The sequence below is a fragment of the Periophthalmus magnuspinnatus genome, chromosome 22 (genome assembly GCF_009829125.3).
Source record: "Periophthalmus magnuspinnatus isolate fPerMag1 chromosome 22, fPerMag1.2.pri, whole genome shotgun sequence".
Classification (NCBI taxonomy): Eukaryota; Metazoa; Chordata; class Actinopteri; order Gobiiformes; family Gobiidae; genus Periophthalmus; species Periophthalmus magnuspinnatus.
The window spans coordinates 13936024-13955364 of record NC_047147.1 but is presented as its reverse complement, the minus strand read 5'-3'; the positions used below and the strand labels follow the sequence as shown (position 1 = coordinate 13955364).

Below are 19341 nucleotides of genomic sequence, written 5' to 3'. Positions count from 1 at the left end.
TTCCTCCCGTGTGACCGAGCTCCTCACTCTGTCTCAAAGGGAGTATTCAGCCACCCTGCGGAGGAAACTCATTTCAACTGCTTGTATCCGCAAGCTTGTCCTTTCAGTCATTACCCAGAGCTCATGACCATAGGTGAGGGTAAGAACATAGATTGACCAGTAAATCGAGAGCTTTGTCTTTCGGCTCAGCTCCTTCTTTACCACAACAGTTCAATACAGCGACCACATCACTGCAGATGGTGCACCAATCCGCCTGTCAATCTCACGCTCCATCCTTCACTCACTCGTGAACAAGACCCTTGAACTCCACCACTTGAGGCAAGGACTCACCACCCAACTGGAGAGGGCAAGCCACCTTTTTCCGGTTGAGAACCGTGGCCTCGGATATAGAACACATCTTATCTTATGTTATAGACGGGCTATGTAACTTTTCTGGAGGAGCATATGTCACCTGCTTGTTATTGCTTTGCCTGGAATGATCAAAGTACAGTATTAAATCTATTTATCTCCTTGGAGACGAGCACATGATGCCTCCAGGCCAAGTTAGAGGTGAGATCTGTGGAGAATGCATGTTTTTTTGTGCAATGAAAACACCTGTAATTAAATAAATAAATAATAAGTTACTGCCTAGCCAAAGCTGATACAAGCAGGTTGTGTACCTCCCCTCCAGAAAAGTTACATTACAGGAAGCTGCATGGTAAGCTCATTAAGTTTGAATATTGTTTCATTCAGAGATAAAATGTATAGATATTTGTGAAGTACTTTTCAACCTTACTTTAGTAAAAAAATATCCCCTGCTGCTATAACACACTGTAATAATATGCCCCCAACTCAAAATTTCTTGCATTTTTGTCCTGTCTCTAATGCACACCCTCCATCCCTGTTCCTTTCATCTCCAATTAATAGAGGCCTTTTATTGACTCGAGCCCACTTTTCATCATTGGCATTTCACACACACAGTGACTGCTATAAGCTTAATATTACCAAGACCCTGAAACAAAACAGCAATATGGCTACAAGTGCTCTCCCTCAGCTTTGAACTTCGCCAGCGCTCACGTTTGAAACCCTGATGAAAAACGCTTCAAAGACTAGCTCTGCGTCTCTTCAAAGCAGACTCCGGGTTGCCTCGCCAGTCAGAGAAATTTAAAAATGCGTATTGGCTTTTCAGTAGGCAGCATTATCTTCTAAAAAAAATTGCAATGAACTCTTATTACTTGTGGCCCCGCTGCTGTGTATCATGGGAAAAAGTAGAAAATGGATGTGCTCGCTAAGTGCCGTTTTTTGCACAAAGAGGAAATTACAGTGATTTGACTTGCATTCCGAAGTGCATCCTTGTTTGAAAATACTGCTTGCTTACTCCCAGGCTTCCATGAGTCCGGTTCTTTCTAAAAGTTCCATCATTGTGGCTATTAGATCTTTTCATGTCTCCAGACTAATGCGCTCTCAGAAACAAACATTTGTGCAGGTGCATACCAACGTCTTCAATGTCAGTGTGAATGAGTCCATTTGAAGGCCTGTCTGTTGAGGAAAAAAAATTACACTCGGAGCTGAACAAAATCAAAACGTTATGTGTAAAAGCGGGTGGCTGTGTGTGGGGAACCAGCTGGGTGACAGACAAGGTGTAAATTGCTGCCATTGCATTGTGGGTAACACTGCCATTTGCTAATTGTGTTACAAAGTACCTATGGGAGCAGTAACGCACACAGTACACACATATATGCAAGAAACACATCAGAATAGACCTTTAAAGACTAGTATGAACCAATGGAAAATATGTCCACTTTTTAACTTCTTTTTCTGCTTAGTTCTTGCAATCTTGATCTTTGGGCAAAGCAGCAACATCACTGTGCTTGACCTTTCACCCTAGAGAAAGAAGCACACTACAAATATCCATCTCTGAAATTCTTTTCTTCAGTTTTCTCATAATATTGTAACAGTGAAAAGTTTGCTTTCCCTGATATGTTTGTAGCTCAACATTTAATGATTAGTTGGTGGTCAATTACATATTAACAAGTTTTATTTGGCCAATTAAGAAACAGCAGTCTTGGTAAGGGCGTGTGATCATGACAAAATATCAGAATTCTGGTTTAGTATAACCACTGAGAATACATAGTAGAATAGTAGAATAGATAATAGAATTTTTTTAATTGACATTCTGTTCAAAGTGCACATTTCATATACATCCAAGTGCATTAAAAAGTCAGAAAACAATACAAACCGAATACCCTACATATAAGAACAAGCTTCTGGCAATCTGAACTAGAGTACATTTTAGTGTTTGTGTAAATCTTTTAAATAATTTATAAGTTATTTGCTACTGCGATTTAGATTTGATTGTGATTATATAAAATCTTCACATTTTGCGTACCAGAATTTTGTACCTGATGGAAGAACAAAACTTTTATACCCTGTTGTCTGCAGCTATCAGCCTGGTGCAGCCTGGTGCATGTACACATAAATCCCAGTCCTACTAAAGCTCACCACTAGAGAAGCGGGGCCAGTTTTGTTAAATTGAGGAAAGTCCAGTAAGCACCAATGTACAATATGAGAAAGGGCTGCTTCAGCACCATCTCCTAATACAGACCTGAGGCTCTAAAAGCACACACCTGCTCCGGCCAACAAATGCACCAGCTCATATCCCCGACTTGGCACGTCTTTAGGGGGAGGAGGCAGATAGACAGCAGGCTCCAATAATGCTGGTTTAGATCTCAATGGGTGCAAGTCAATGCCTCTCCGCACCGGGGGCTAATGCCAGTTAACTCTCCCTGTAGGGGACAAGCACAGGCCTGCAGTGGCTCGCAAAACAAGCCCTCTCCCTAGATCCTCATTACTTCCACCACTGAGTAGCAAGTGTAAGTAAGGCAAAATTGCAAGCTTAAGCTAAAAAACAGCAAGCAGGGAAGCGGTGGAGTGAGGGAAAGAAAGGGAATAGGTGTTGGGGAGGAGAAATAATTGCGCATGGTGCTACAGTTTGGGTTTTCTCGTCAGTTAGAATGGGATCTCTCTAAATGGCTAACACTGCAAGTCTACGGCTTTTTTCCTTGTTTCTGTTTTTTGGCCGACAGTGTACTTTGTGATGGCGATGCCTGCGGGGAGGGCATTTTGCTGTTTCACATCCAACATGAGCAGCCATCAGGAAGAGCAGAGATGTCGGCATGTGGGAGCGATGGGCTGTGGATGGTACAAGGGGAAGAGAGAGGGGGGAGGGAGGGGTAAAGGGGGGCAGGAGAATGGTGGTGAGCTGGAGGAGAAAACACTGTGGAGAAATAACACAGGCTGAAATGTGGATGGGAAAAAATTCACATTTGTTCATCGCTGGGACGCCCGGGTACCACAATGGAGCTCTGAGCTAAAAGAATAAGGCACAGGCAAATAGAGAGAGTGGAGAGGGATGGGGACGAGAGACACATGGGGAAACAGAAGGGAGAGAGAGAAAGAGAGAGAGACCACGATTAAAGTAATGAGAAAGAGGATGGGACAGGGACAGCCAGAGGCGCTGTTCCCACCACGCAGCCTCTCAGGGAGTGCGGTGACTAGAAAACTCACTGGAAAACACGTTTGCATAAAATCTATCCACCCTTCAACCATTTTGCTGCTGCTTTCTCATAACAACCAACAACCAAAACAGTGAAAAGTGCAAGTTGCCTTCCCCGTGGCATTATTTCTCGTCCACTAACTGCATACTTACAAAAATATTCTTGCTAGCTTCATCTAAGGTCAAAGCATCAACAGCATTCTCACTTGTTTGTGCTTGACCTATGACCCTGAGTGCAGAAGACGACTAGTAACAACCCATCTCTCACTTTTATGCTAACATCATTAACATAACTTCAGAAAAACATATTAAAACATGCAAACTAGGGGGTTAGCTTGGGGACAGTTAGCGTAAAGGACAAATGCTGGAGATGTAAAGCAAGTTGTGATTCGGAGTGTAGCAACCCTGGAGCGGCCAAACTAGCCAGAGACTCTCACTCCTCCTATCTCTCCTTCTCCTCCTCTTCTCTCGCCTTGACCTCTGCGTCCTCGCACAGGCCCTGGAAGCACTTGATACTCAGTGTAGATAAACAGCTCTTAAAGTCTCCGGAGTGCTTGCCTACCAGCTCCAATCACCTCTTCAGAAGAAATCAGAAGAAAATATATTCAGAGATGGGGAACGGAGGAGGAGGCTAACTGGACCTCAGAGGACCCCTGTTCTGAAGAGGTGGAGGAGGGAGGGGGTTCTTGCAGGAGAAGGGGAAAGAGAAAGGGTGTAGTTGGAGTTAATTAGCAATAGAATTATGAGGAAAATTGGTGTCTGGCCTTGGAAGCTTGCATCTATATACACATGCATTCTGCTGACAAGACATTAAAATGGAATGAATGGAAAATGGAATGATACAGAGTAATTAAATACATTAAATTCAAAATAGCATGAGATAAAGCTAGTCAAAAAAAAGTTTTTAGAGGACATTTGCAAAACTGGAGGTAGTCTTGTGAGTATAAGTACTAAAGGCACAAAGAATAGACTATATACTGATGAAATATACTTCAAATCTGGGCTCTAAAGATATAAATACTTTGGTGGAGGCCTATGTTCTCCAAGTATTTTGAATATTTTACAACCAATATCTTCCACAACAACTTTAGCCAACTTTATCCACTTTACCAGATGATCACCTCTCCCCCACAGCTCACAGCCCTTGACAGGATCTTGTATTCCGGCGCTCCCTTCACCGCTCCTCTGTCCGGCTGAGAGATGAATGGCTGTCCCCCGCCCTGTCCCCTATGTCTCGCGGAAAGAGAAAAATATTTGGAGGATGCTCAGAATTGCTTCGGAGACACTGGGAGGAGGACGAGGTGTGTGTGTGAATAAACAGCTGTGTGTATATGAGAGGTAGCGCTGGCGTTTGAGCAATGCGATTTCTACTCGACTGTCACAAATCTAGCGCAACAGGAAAATCAATTTGGCCCTGCGTGTGCCTTTTTGGCTCCGGGAGAGAATCCAAATAGCAAGGCGAGGCTCGGATAATGTTACAGTGTATTGGATTTGCTTCACGGGGAGACGGAAAAGGGAGAGAAAGACGTGAGGAAAAGTGCAGAGAAGAGGAGGGAATCACAGGCTCTGACAAGATACATTTGTGAGGCAGTTTGGATGTAGGATTGGCTGCCAGGCTGTCAGTCTACCCTCACCTACAACACTTTTCCCATTCAATATGAGTGATCTGGAGCGTGCATGTGTACAGCAGGTGGACGGGTGAACGAAATTGTTTACAGATAAGTGAGAGTGTGCGTCAGCTCTGGACCCGACTGTTGTGATTTGAGATTTTCCAGGGATGACATAATGAAAGTGCTCTCTCCGCTGACTGCTGTCAAGGGTAACGCGTCCCCCAAGTGCTCCGCCACATGACACATCCCATCACTCTGCAGACGTGATGCTGGCTGACAAGCATTGGCCTATCTAGGAATAGGAGAGATATAGTGACATTCATAAGTAAAATTCTGTCGTAAATGGTCCCATGAATTTACCATAAAGGAGAGTACAGCATTATAGCGGGACAGATGCAGTTCAGGAGGAGGTGATTGGTAACTAACAACAACTTTGTTTGTACTGCCCTTGTGTGCTTGAGCAAAACCCATTTACCCCCTTGCTTGCAGCCGATTGGAGTATGAACATAGTGTGCTGTCATATGGTTGCCACATTTTGTTGGTCTTAAGGCCCAAGTTTTATACTTAATTACCATGCTTACTTTTATTACTTACTTGTCTTTTATCTGTGTTTTTATGGCCTGCAGTTTTGGAACTAAATACATTATTGTTTAACAGATAAACAAACCCACAAATCTGTTCAGGTTGATTATAACATTTTGGGAGTCAACTATGTCCCACTCCCCACTGCCTATTGTGCACTATTAGCTTTTGTCTCTCCTTACTATCTCGAAGCAAACTTCTATAGTGACATCCCAGAGTGCTTTAACTTATGCAAAAGTGTCAATAATGAGATGTATGCTAACCGTATTAGTTCTATCCTGTCTCAGCTAGACTGCCGGCTCTTCCATCTAATTCAAACTGATTGTAGAAAAGCCACTAAAACTCACCAGATGTTACTACTCTATACTTAATCACCATTTATTTGGCATGGGGAATATATTTTTAAATATCTTCTTATTAATCATACTCCAGCAAGGACTTTATGCCCCTATCTTCGCTGTCTAATTTGGGATCCCGGGTTGTGATTCTTGGCACGGATTCCTGGAAAACCGCTGTCCCAGTTTTTCATTAGCGTCAATCACTGTAGCTTGCGGCTCGGAGGTGACGGAGGGGAGAGGAGGGGGAAGGAGGGCAGAGGAGGGATGCGTGTTGTGGGGGGATTGGGCTCCAGACACTTTGCCCCCCTCGCGTCAACGTGAGTGGCAGGTCTGAGACATTCTGATGCGCTGGTCAGACACACTGCCAACTAGAGGAAAGGAGTGACAGCAGCACCCACACATGCACACACAGCACACGGTTTCTAATGCCGAGTGTTTATCTAAATTGTAATGCGCTCTCCTCTGGCCTCAGGAGACAGGGGGACAAAGTGCATTGTGTGATAATCGGGCTGGTGTCGTGTTCCTCCTGCTATGACTTCGATAGGGCTTCAAATCTGATGGGAGGCTGTCCAAATACCTGCCTGTCTCAATTCATTAGCGCTCCAAAATGAAGAGAATACATTCTCCCTAAATATGCCAGTTTTTCAGTTTGTCAAGAAGCAGGGAGATAGACTTAATAGAATCCACTGTCATGTAGGGACATTCTACTACATGGCTTGATCAAAGGCTTAACAAATCCCGACTATGCAAGCACAAAAAAATGCATGAGGAAAATGAATGAGTCATTTCTGATGAAGTGCCGAGGTGTAAAATCTTGAGCGGTGAGAATAAGGATCAGAAATACAGAAAGAGATATCAGAGTCTAGACACTAGATTGATATGATTTGGGATTTGCAGCAGTGTACTCCCAGGCTAATCCTCTGTTCAAATGAAGGGAAATTGATCGGGCTGGATTATGTCCTGTGTTGCAGATAGGAAAGAGATTGGCACTTTTATGCTGCAGGATATTGAAGCATAAATGTTCTGGCTTGGTCACTGAGCACAACACTTCCTATAAACTATCAACTTTAGTAACAAGTGGCTGGTTTGACTGGAATAGCATTGGAAACAACTTAACCTAACAAGCTGCTAAAGTAACAAAAAAAAGGAAAAGAGCAGCAAACATATAATTAAAACAATAAAGCAATAATCAAAAGTAAAAATGCTTTTTACTTTCATTTGAAATATTCCCCTGTGACATATATATATATAAGATATGTCTTCACTGTAAAGAAAAACTATATGAATACACAATTACATCGAGGTTAGTCCCCTGGCCTTTCAAAAGGTCTCTTAAATTGCACATATTCAAAAACAAATGAAAGCAGGCCAAAGCCTCTAAATGGCTGTAGAAATGGAAAGGTCAAGCACAACTATAGGTATAAAAACAGTGCTTTTACCCAGCACACTGGCCAATGATGCTTCCAGGTTTGTTTAGTAAAAGCTGACCCCAAAAGCGTCTCTAATGTCCCAGCTGCTGTTGTTACCGCTGTCAAAAGCAATACAACTGACGTGACATAACCATCTGGGAGATTTGCTTGTGTTCTCATTTGCTCTCAAACAGAAGCCCTTGTTTGGTGGCACAAAGCAATTTCCCTTTAAGCTGTAAAGTCATTTTGCAGATTTCCCAGGGAATCCGACACAGTAGTGCAGGATATAGGCAGGAGAGGAGTGTGGCTCGGAGCGTTCTAATGTTCTTTGTGATTTGTGTTGTTTTTATCACAGGCTGAGGACTGATGGCATGCTTACCTGCTCCAGTGCTGTTAGCAGAGGGAGCACTGGCGGGAGAAATGGGCCCAGAGCCGGTGCGGGACTGCTGCGACTGTGTGGAGCCAGCCGGGGAGCCCACAGGAGACGGAGAGGGTCCACTCCTCTGGCTGGGGAGGTGAGGGGAGGCGTGGGGGGAGAAGGGGGACTGTCCCTGGGCACTGGCGCCTCCCTGTTCCCCTTGGCTACTACTGCTGCTGGAAGAACTGGCAGCACTGGCTGAGCCCACGCCGGCCTCTGTCCCAGTGGGGAGGTCATCGATGGAGCCAGATAGATCCTGAAACACAAGACAGTCTGTTTAGTTAACTATAGTAAAAGAATGGGGTGGCAGTGTATTAGTTGTTTACCCATTACTTAGAAGGTTGCTGATACCCGCTACCATAAATGCATACTAAAATTGTGTTGATGTATGTGTTTGTGTGTGTGATTTAATGCAGAAAGATTGTAAATGCAAATTTATCCTCAAAAGTAGGAGTAGATGATATTGACAAAAAATTATATCTTGATATTTTGTTTGACAATATTCAGTAATCCAATGGACTGCTTTCTATTTTTATTTAATTATATACTCAATATGCTTATTTTACATGAACACTATTGCTTAATCATTATCCTTCATCATTATACTGGTAGGCCACAGACACTGCCCAAAGGAGCAGAAAGCCCTGTACAGAGGCTGGGGTTGTGAAAATGAATTGTAATAGGTTTCCATTCAGACCAGGGTGAGCTCACATTACCGTGTTCATTCCCCGTGGTGCGTGAGAAGTGTGCACTTTTCAGACTGCGTTCACAGGTTCCCCCTTTTTCAATTGATTCTAGGGATTCCCCACCAAATCCAGCTGACAGAGAACTGACAGCACAAAGGAGTGTTGGGGGGAGTATGTGAGGGAACAGGGGAGAGGTAAAAGTAGAGTAAAAGCATAGCAGATATGACTTGATAGGATGTGAGAGCTTAACTACAAGTGACACACATTTGAACGCATATTCACACACAAACTGGAGACTGTGCCACAGCTGCACAGTACAAGGGAAATCACCTGTGAGTGACCTGGGATTGTGGGCAGAGTGGGGCCACATGCTCCTACCTGCTATTCCAAATCCTGACCCTGCAGTCACACCTGAGCCTAGACAACCGCTACACAGGCTTACATTTGCTGTAGAAATAACACATTTCACTAAGTCACTTTTGTTTACTTTCTCAGGGCTGCCACAGTAGTATGTTACATCATAACACTGTGTTGAAAAGCAAACAGAATGTACTACAAATAATATAGTATACGGTGTCTGTCAACACTCTCTCGTAAATTTAAGAAATAGATCTGATTTCAGTTTCTACAGCCCTGTCATTTCCATGTCAGCAGGAGCAAACACTGCAGCTTTTCTCATTATTCTAGCACAATGTTACATCACAAGAGTGAGACAGGTGCTCCCATCTCGTCCCATCTATGTAGGCTCAGCCGCTGGAACAGACAAGAGTTATTGTGGCAGCCGCTCCATGGCTGCTTGTTTTGGTTAATGCGATCCCCACACTGACACACAAAGCTTTTGTTTTGCTTCATGCCGCTGTGAGTGCCCACCCGCTCTGCCAGCCTGCCAGTCTGTCGCCTGGCATTATCTCCTCTGCTCTGCTCAACACATGGGGCATTGGTTCCGTCTGACGCTTCTCTCTTTTCCCCTCACCCTGGTACCACTCGTTGTCTCAGCCAATCACGTCAGCCAGACAACACAGCTGAATGATGTAATGCTCTGCAACCACCAATAGACTTGAGTGTTATTTTTGACCAAACCTCCGCTAGGGCACAAGGCATTTGACATGGTGGGGCATAAGAGTCCGGTAACCATGACAATGCCTCTTCCAAAACACCAGAAGCTAGCCTAGTGCAAAGCTAGGTTGTTAACCCACAGGCTAATTGTGTGAATGGATGGGAATAATTGCATTCCAACTAATTGGGTGCTGTTGCCAGCTTTTCCAGTGGCAGTTTAGGGCTGGGAAAATGTGTACCAGTAATTCGTTTAGAGGCTGTTAGGCTCATTTGGATTATACACGTACTTGAGCACAGCTGTGAGGCCTGAGCCAAAATGTAGCAACGTTATATGAAATTAAAGAGTGTTAAAGCTTAACAATATTATAGTAGTTATGGCATGTCATTTGTAAACACAGACTAAATCTATGATAATAAGTGCCGAACAACTGCACATCCATATGGCTATGCTCAGAAGTCGCTGTGCTTCAGGGCACTGAATAACCTCACTGTGTGTTAGGTATTGTAGTCATGTGTGAAGAACCAATGCCAGTCAACCGTCCCAGTAACTGTCCAGGCAGGATCATCCCAACGCCCAACAATCTGGGGCCCAGGTCCAAAGTGGCCCAAATCCAATTTGTTTGGCTCGGGGCTGCAAATTGCTCTGTGCATTGAGTCTCCAAATAGCTGTCAACCACTCCCGCTTGGTGTCCTGTATCGCTTAATTCGCTCCTAGAGCATGTAATTGTCATAATAAGAAAAATATTGAGGTGATAATAACCAGTTACTTTGAGATGGCCCCCTCCACACACACATACACAGGCAGCGGGCACATAATGGGCCCAGAATGGCATCTACACTTTTCACACAACATTGGAGAGGCAGCCGCTCGTGACCTTTCACCTTGCTGCTGTTGATGGGTGTGTGTCTGTGCGCTGCTGCTGTCACCCGCAGACATGCTTGAGCACTGGAGCAGCCAAGGGACAGATGAGCCTACACCCTCTCTCTCTCCTCTCTCTCTCTATAGGACCATATGCATCAGAGTGGAGCCGGGAGCTGTCACAGTCACCTTCTCCCCTGACCATGCAGCCGATGTTGTCTCCGCTCGCTGCACTCAGGGAATTAATCAAAGTTGCCATGGTAGAAGGCAGCGAGTGTAGCGTGTCTGTGTGAGGGAGTGCTTTCTGTCTAGACAGGGAGGAGCCAGCACAGCCAGCTTCCTGTGGAGACAGGAAGAGTGGGCAACAGGGGAAAGGTACAGCTCCTCCCCTTTCACTCACACTATAGTGAAATATATATCAATTTTTCAGTCTACGGCTGTGGCCTGGTCAGAGAAGAGGGTGGCTTAGGGCTTTGTAACAGATGGGGTGAGCTAACTAGAGCCTAAAATCACTCAGACAGCCCTGTGAGAGGTGCATATCACACTGTGACCTTTAAGTTTTCCAAGAGAATATCCTAAAGCTGAAACTACAATGTTATGTCAACATGAGCAAAAAGTAATGAAGTAATGTGTTTTCATCAGCAAGAATCCTTTTATATGCATGAATGTCAGACTCATGAAAAAGTAAGACTGTACTAGAAGTTGGCTTTTTTCCGTGCCTGTATTTGTGCACATTAATGGCCAGTACTATTACAAAAAAAAAAAAAAAAAAAAAAAAAAATTGTAATCCTTGAATTATTATTATTAATTAAAACATAGTACAAGGCTATACAATGTTAAGTTATAACTCAGAACAAATGTGCATGCAAACGAACCAGGGTGCACAGCTGATCCTCACTGAAATGGTTGAGTTTCACTTTTGTTTTCGCTATATACCCCAGTTTAGATCAGAGGCAGTTTGGTTCATATTATCCATTTGGCTTCAGCTTTCCCCAGACACAGCAAACTCTGACTGGATGTGGGTTTATTATTACGCACTTTGACTTTGAGCCACTGTAAAGGCCCCGCACTGGAGACATGATGTGTTTTCAAGTGGATACGTTGCAAATCTGCACAATGTTTTTTCAGCTCTTCTGTTTTACTGGTAAGATGATGCACTGTGCTTTGTTTGGACACATGTAGGACTATGTTCAAACTTGAGCTGTTTGTGACATTTGTTTGTGCAGAGTGCAGTCGTGATGCGTGAGCACCTGCACTGCTGAAAAATTTGTGCAGTGTATTTATTGGCTAATTGACGCTGGCATTTAAAGCCAAGGAACCAAAAGTTGACACCAAATGAACTGTGTTTTTCTGTACCAGTATTTACTGAACCTTTTCAGTCAGTTTCTACTTGAAATTGAGTTTAATGCCCAGCCTTAGAGCGTACTCATAGCTATTAACAATTCAAAACAAAATATTATATCTTCTGAACGATCAACCATGCTCAAACTATCACCATATAACAAGAAGCTGAAACACAGTTGGTTCAGATGGATTACAACTACAAATACCTTGGTCTTTTTGGGAGTGTATTGCATGGTCTCATGCTTTTCTACCTCTACTGGCTACTAAAAGTGGATCATAACAATGTACCACTCACCAGTTCACATACAGTTATACACCAGTGTGCACAAAGGTTTCTTGGCCAAGAGCACAACAAAAGTATATTGTGATGGAAGCTAAACTTTTGGGTGTGTGCCTTCACTCCAGGCACATAGTTGCAGGTTATAAGATTGTCCAGAAGATGGAAATAAAGCTGATACAAGAAGCAAGTTATTATTTCAAGCAGCAAAGATAATATACTTCCACATATTCTCTGAGCTTTTTATGAGGTTAAAGTATATTTTGACTGTCTAACGAAGCATCACCAATCATCTAACGCCCTATATTTATTAAGTTTGTAAACAACTCCATTGGAACTTTCTGCTCTGCTTGGCAGGGCCCTCATAAGCACCTATATATAAAAGGTTAGGAGGCTGAGTGGGTGGCCTATAGTAGATATATCTCTGTTTTGTGTATTCCTACTACTTTATGTACTTTTCCTGCAGCGCTAATGTGCTCACCAATGCGTATATTTATCCATACAGGCCTAAGGTTTGCATGGGTCAGTGGTAAAATACATTATATTGTTGCACACAGAGACTACAGTGCATTCAAAAACACCACCTCTGAGGCCACTTTGACTCTCTTGGCTGGGTAAATATGATGATGTAAACTGTAATTAAGTCCAATAGCTATCGTTTGGAAGCCGGAGGGAAAGGCAGCGCATGGCAGCAGCACGCTCATTTATCGGTTTTGGCCGCTGTGCTCTTCGTCTTTATAGCGCGCTGGAGAAAACACAGAAATACTGTTGCACTGAGATGTTATTGTTTATCATGCCCCACAAACCTTCCATTAAGGCATGGACCAAATGAAAAGCTAAAGGTAAATGTATCCAAATGAGCTTATAATTGTGCACAAGTTAAAGAAACATTCAAGGATGCCCCTACAAATGTGATTCAGCAAGTGAGTATAGAATAGTGGGATTGTTGTGGAAGAAATAGTAGTAGCCCAAGAGTCAAAGAGAAAAGGTGTGACGCTGGAGTTGTAACGCAGGAAAAATTTATTTACCATCAATACAGGACCCAGCAGCCTCAAGAGATTGTGATGGTGTGGTCCTCTACAGTCTAGTCTGCCTATGCTTCCATTGTAGGGAGTATTATACCTCTGGTGACATAGGCCAGGGACAATAACTGTGAAATATTTTGCCTACTATGAGTATTAGATATTACTGATCCACTGACCATCCTTCAATTCTACTGGGGCCACCTATCAGAAGCAAATTACAGCGACAAAAGCATGGCCTCCAAAGACCATTCTCTAGATGGAGCCAGGATTCTGGTCAGGAGTTCCTATCTGGAGAATTAGATATGTTTGCATGTTATTTTAGATAGATGGGGGATACCAGAGTACCTAGAAGAAACCCATTCAGATATTGAACATCAAAATTCCACTCACAGCACTGGAGGTTGAGAGGTAAGAATGTTTTACTTTGTCGTCATGCCAGGTTAACCCAAAAGATACATAGAAGTATTTGAACATCACTAACAAATTGTCAAAAAACCCAAATTACACTGATAAATTGTCTTTAACATAGTTGTCTACTTGAAAGTCTGTGCCCCCAGCTCCTTTCTCTCCTCCCAATAGTATGAGCGAGTGTGCACTGGCATGTCTATGAGCATGTGTGAGGAGATAAGGGTGCTCCAGCTCAGTCTCTGCCATCTCCTGAGGCTACCTGAGTGAGTTCTTACTTAGCAGACTGGGCACAATGACTGCAGGTACAAGTACAAGGCTGCTCTGTGTGAACCCGGGGGGAGATTGGGTGAACACCTTGCAGGCACTCCAGTATGCTAACACCCTAACCTGTGCGCCTCTCTGTTCAATGTTCCTTTCTCAAGAGCACAGGTTTTTATTTATATGCGTCTGGACAGCAGCAGGTGGGATGCAATCTAACCAAGACATCCAGCCATCATTAATGAAACTAATTATATTCTATAATATATGTTCAAGTTACTGCCCACTTCAAGGGAATAATCAAGGCTACTCAACTTATTCTGTGTCAAAGTAACTAAGAATTAATTAATTATCACTTGTAATGCAGTATGTCAAATAAGTGATACCAATTCTCACAGAAAAACTTACAAGTGTCTCTATAGGACATTATTTAGACAAATGGGATCATAATTATGCAAGATGGATACACATAAATGCCAAACTGTGGAACATTCCAACATTACATTTCTCTAACCAGAAAAAATACATAGAACATTTTTAAAAAATACAATTACAACTGCACTTATTATTCTTATAGATGCCCTCTAAATGCAGTATACGTTATAACTAATAATGAATAACCAGTAAGTAATGTTAAGTAACAGGCATACACTTATAACAGTCCAATGTCTATTAAAAAGGCTTTAATCCATGCCTTCAATAATGTCATGTCGTCTACTCAGCAGGTTTGTCTAATCTTATGTAGCTTCACTTGTTATTGCAGGTGGGGAAAAAAAGACTAGCATTCATGTGTCTGTTTTTGTTTAGACACACGACTCTTCAACAGCTTACGATGTTTCTGCCTGCTCGGTCCTGAGAGAAGCTCCCTGTATAAAAGCTGCATTCCTGGGATTAGAATAATGAGCAAAACGCTGCTACTATTTTATGATAAAGACTTTTTGTAGGAAGCAGTGCTGAATACTGTCTTTTTTGGCTTTCTTTTTGTGTTTTTGTGTTATCCGAGAACAAAAGCTACCTAGGAACAAACTGTTCAGGGCTCCCCAAAGTTGTGTAGAGGAGAGCCACAGTAGCACTGAAAAGAAATTGCGCTTTTTCGTTTTAATTCGCCACACTTCACAAAGCCAGCACAATCTCCTGATAATACCGCCACATCCCAGTAAAAAAAAGAAGCGCTAATGTGTTCCCAACAGCAGACAGAAGAGGAAATCAAAGCTAAAAGCATTGAAGGTCACAGTTCAGGGGTCAAACTGAATTGGACACCTGACTATGGTTGACTGCACACACGAGGTGATAATGTCAACAGTTAGCCTGGCGCATTAGCAATTACGGCATGTAGTTCGATTGAAGGCTAACTGTCTGATAACTGTACTGTCTGCTAAGCCCCTTATAATGCGGCGATATGGGGCGGGCCACTTTGAAAAGGACATTTGAGACGCTATTAGCCCTAAGCTGGTAAAGACGGCCAAATCTGCAGGGCTTGTCTCCAACTGAAAAGGATTAGCAGTGAGTTTGAGATTCTGTCTGATACAGCAGGGGTTAGTAGTTAACAGTGCTTAGCCACCGGGTGCTATTAATAATGTGATGAACAATTTGTTTTTGTTGGTTAAAGTAGGAACAATCCAGGTTGTGTTATCAGTGACTAAGTAAGCTAAAATACTCTATGAAGATCATTTAACATGCACAGCACAGTAGAAGTTATTTGAAATGCTATAATTTCATTTTAACATTTCAAGTGTTGTATTTTTATTGTCAGTTCATCAGAAATGTGTAAAAAATGTGTTGCAAATATCATAATTGAGCTTCAGTTATTATTATTTTGATGCAGTTTTGGAATAGTTCGCATTATAGACAGTATGCTTGAAATTCAAATTTTTCATATCTTCAAAGCAACTATTGTTAAACTTTTATATATTAACCCCTTCTGTATTTTGTATGTAGTGGCTATAAAAGTTTTCAAACAAGTTTTCAAATCTAATCGATTATTTGACAACAGATTTTAGATATACCTCTTAGTTCTGCATGTTCTACCGACTCTAACCCTCTTCTCCCAACAGCTCTATTTGTTCTGCACATATTTGCTCTGCTAATGTTATTATTTATAGCATTTCAACATGGCACCCTCAGCCGCATGCATAGACAGTACTATGTGATATAAAGGGAGCGCGATGGGAGCAGGGCCGAGCAAAATAAAGAAATAAATGCTCCCTAAATTCCTCATTCTAATTCAGCTGCTCGTTCAGCTTAACCTCTCTCTCCTCAGCAATTAAAGCGCACGCCACATCCTTCACGCTGCGTACGGCCCCGGCTAAATAATGCAGGGGGCATCCAGCGCTCGCATCCTTTATCATCCCAAATGACAGCCATTTGCATATCTCCCCAGTCAATTAGAGCGCGCCGGAATAATCAGGCCATAATTGGGGGAGAGCGTGGGTAATCAGGCGCCCTGGCACACCGACAGGGCCGTGGCAGGAGCGCGCACTTCACTTCACACTAACACGTCCAAACAACTCGCTCCACTCCTCTCCAACTACCCATAATTCTCCTGTCCCTGCTCTTCTCCTCGCTAATGTGCACGCAGCGGCTTCCTCGGCCCGTCCGCCTGCACCATATTATTTCTATGAGATATATTTCAAAAGAATGGGTCAGTGAGGGACTTTCAGAAGCAACAAAAAGTCTATGTGAATGACAGGTTTCAGCTGCGGCGGCATTCATCCCCAAATGTTATCCAGCGTTAATTGTGGAGCATTGAAAAGCCTGAATAATGGTGTGCCCTTCAGTGATGCGACTTCATAAGTGGGATTAAGAGTTCAAGATCGCACTGGCTAATATGAATTGGATTTAAAAGCAGACAGCTACTCTGTCAAAGGTATTATTACTACTATTCATACACACTTCATTTCCTACATCTTTTATTTCTACTAATCTACGACTAAAGAAATATTTCTACCTAATTTACTTCCAAATGTTTTGATGTGTTGTAATGCACTTCTCATTTGGACACTCAAACTCACTATGATTTCATGCATAATTAATTACTTATCAAACCACCTATCCCAAATAAGCATCAAACAGGCACAGTGGGTGAAGTAACTTGCACAAAGACACAACAACACTATGAAAAAAAGTATGTAAATCTAAAATCAAAAGCTAACGATGGATACTCTGGGTTGAAGGATGGGTCAAAGGCAAAGGACAAATTTACTGTATGTTTTAGGTACATTATTTTGAATATGTCTTATTTTTTATTGTTGAAATCTTGTCAGCCTGCTGTATTCAGTGGTGTAGTAGTAGTAGTACAGCCAGCTTATAAGAATTCCATTGGGGAACAACCCTCAGCTTGACACTTTTAGTTCAAACAATCACTTCATTTCATGGGAAGTTTTCTGTCTTGCTTTGAAGTCCTGCGTGCATCTCCAGCTGAAAGGGAGCGGCCATTTTGAAAGCACAACATTTTGCTTTAATACTCTGTACCCTCCCATTCTTTAGAAGTTTGGGCTCTGTCCTGTGAACAGATATTATAGTAGCAGGCTGACAGTAACCGGGTGTGTGACATCATGACATCACAGAAGAGGCTAGCTCCCATCTGCAGCTCCTGTCTCTATTCCCAAGCTGCTTTCCTTGTATCTACCCAATCTGCTTCAGTGCTAGCCAACGCTGTCTTTCATAGCGTTTTATGCTTAGATGAAACATTCCTCACTACACATAAGAAGATATAAAAAACAGGAAGTTACAGCTTGGCATGAGAGGACAGGATAGAAAACGTGTCTCTATGTAGGGTGCACAGTGCAGGGTACAAAACAACAACATAAAAGTGCTAGCATCCTTGAACGCCCCCTACTGCCCGCACACAGGAAAGAAACATCAATTTGTTTTTCTAAAGGTGTCATTCTATGGTAAATTCCTCGTTCCTTTCCTCTCCGGGGATCAGTGGCATTTCCTACCAAGCTGTGAGCTCCATGCGGTATGAATCACTGTCAGGGTGGCTCTGATCAAAAGAGGGGGAAGGAGGGAGAAAGTAGGTGGGGGGGTTGATGAGCGTGAAGTTGAAGGCCTGTCCCCCCACCACTGCTGGACAGACGGCCCGAGCTGTCAGGGCCGGCTGCTCTAGTGATCCATCAAGCCCACAGCCGCTGATCAATAACCAGGGATCAAGAGAATCCTGAAGAATTATGGACATGTCAAATTAATGTTTGCACCTGGCAAGTGAAAAATGTAAACCGAAATAGGATTTTGGTATAAATTTTGCAAAGGTGGAAGATAACTAGTGTTCTGCTATAAATACTGTTAATATATTTGCCCCATATATTGTAGTTATGTGGTGGTAGTATATATCGCAAAATCCCAAAAATGGGATGTCAGAATTTGTTGTATGTCATAATCAGAAGAACTAAAAAATAATAATTATGAGAATATATATAAAATGTATTCATGTATGTATAAAATAGATTTTGATTTAAGGTATATACACTCCAAAAAGGTAAACCAAATGTACAACGCTTTTTAGGACTTTTATGTTATATTTATCAACTTTACACAGTAATTCTAAAAAGTTTGATCTCAAAAAGCTATGAAGGATGCAATAATTTGTGAATAATCATTGAAATGGAGCAGTTTCTTCTCACAGCGATCGTACCACTAACATTTGATATTTTGACATCCCTATTTACAACCGAGTGTAATGACCAAGTCGCCGGTGGTGGTGCCATGTATCATTTATCATAGAATGAAAGTGCCTTTTTGAATAAGAGTCTTCTTCATTCGTCCAACAGGCTGAGGCGTACAGGGAGCAGCAGCCCTCTTAGGACAGGCCTCTCCACTCTCTCCCACGTCGCTACGTTCAAACAAACTTTTTAGCAGCGCAAAAACAAATTGGGCTCACCATCAAAGAGACTTTTCAAAAAGCCATTTCTCTCTGCCAGTTCAAAAGAGAGACGCGCTCGGTAAACAGGCACGCACAATTCACAGCGCAAAGATATTGTAGAAGGAGGAGGCAGGAGCTTCGCCACAACAAAGCAGAGGAGGGCGGCAATTCATCACACGCTCCACAAAAGCAAGTGTGACTGACTGTCCGTGACCAAAGGAAACAAAACAAACAAAAAAACTTCTTAATTGGAGAGGCGTTTTTTTTTTTTCAAAGTCCATCCATTGTGTGTTTTTCTCTCTCTCTCATTCCGATTCCTCTGTCTGTAGTTGCCCTTGCCCTCTCCTCCCCGCTCTCCCCTCCCTGATTCTTCATTAAAACAATTCTAGTTAGCTGAGCCTCTGAGAGAAATTAGCAGACAAGACACAGCTCCAGGAGAAAGAAAAAAAAAACAAAAAAAACAATGTTGGCTTGTGAGATTTCTTAACAGACAGGCGTTTTTTGCTGTCTTTTAGCACCATCTCCACATGCACCTCGGGCTATTTTTGATTTGTCCAAAAATCAACAACAGACTTGGGGATAGTAGTGACTAGCGAAGGAACAGAAAGACTGAACAAGCGTAGATCTTCATTAGCTATTCACAAGATGGAAGAAACGCTGACACCCCAGTCGCAT

The 19341-nt window shown here is 42.6% G+C and overlaps 1 protein-coding gene across 3 annotated transcripts in view; it reads right to left on the bottom strand.

Moving 5' to 3' along the window:
• Positions 1-19341, bottom strand: part of arid1b (AT rich interactive domain 1B (SWI1-like)) — a 150057-nt gene that overhangs the window by 40313 nt on the left and 90403 nt on the right. For all 3 annotated transcript variants that reach the window (XM_055230995.1, XM_033988062.2, XM_055230996.1), the window contains exon 5: positions 7854-8148. In XM_055230995.1, the coding sequence (XP_055086970.1) occupies positions 7854-8148 (295 nt within the window). The remainder of the gene's footprint in view (positions 1-7853; positions 8149-19341) is intronic.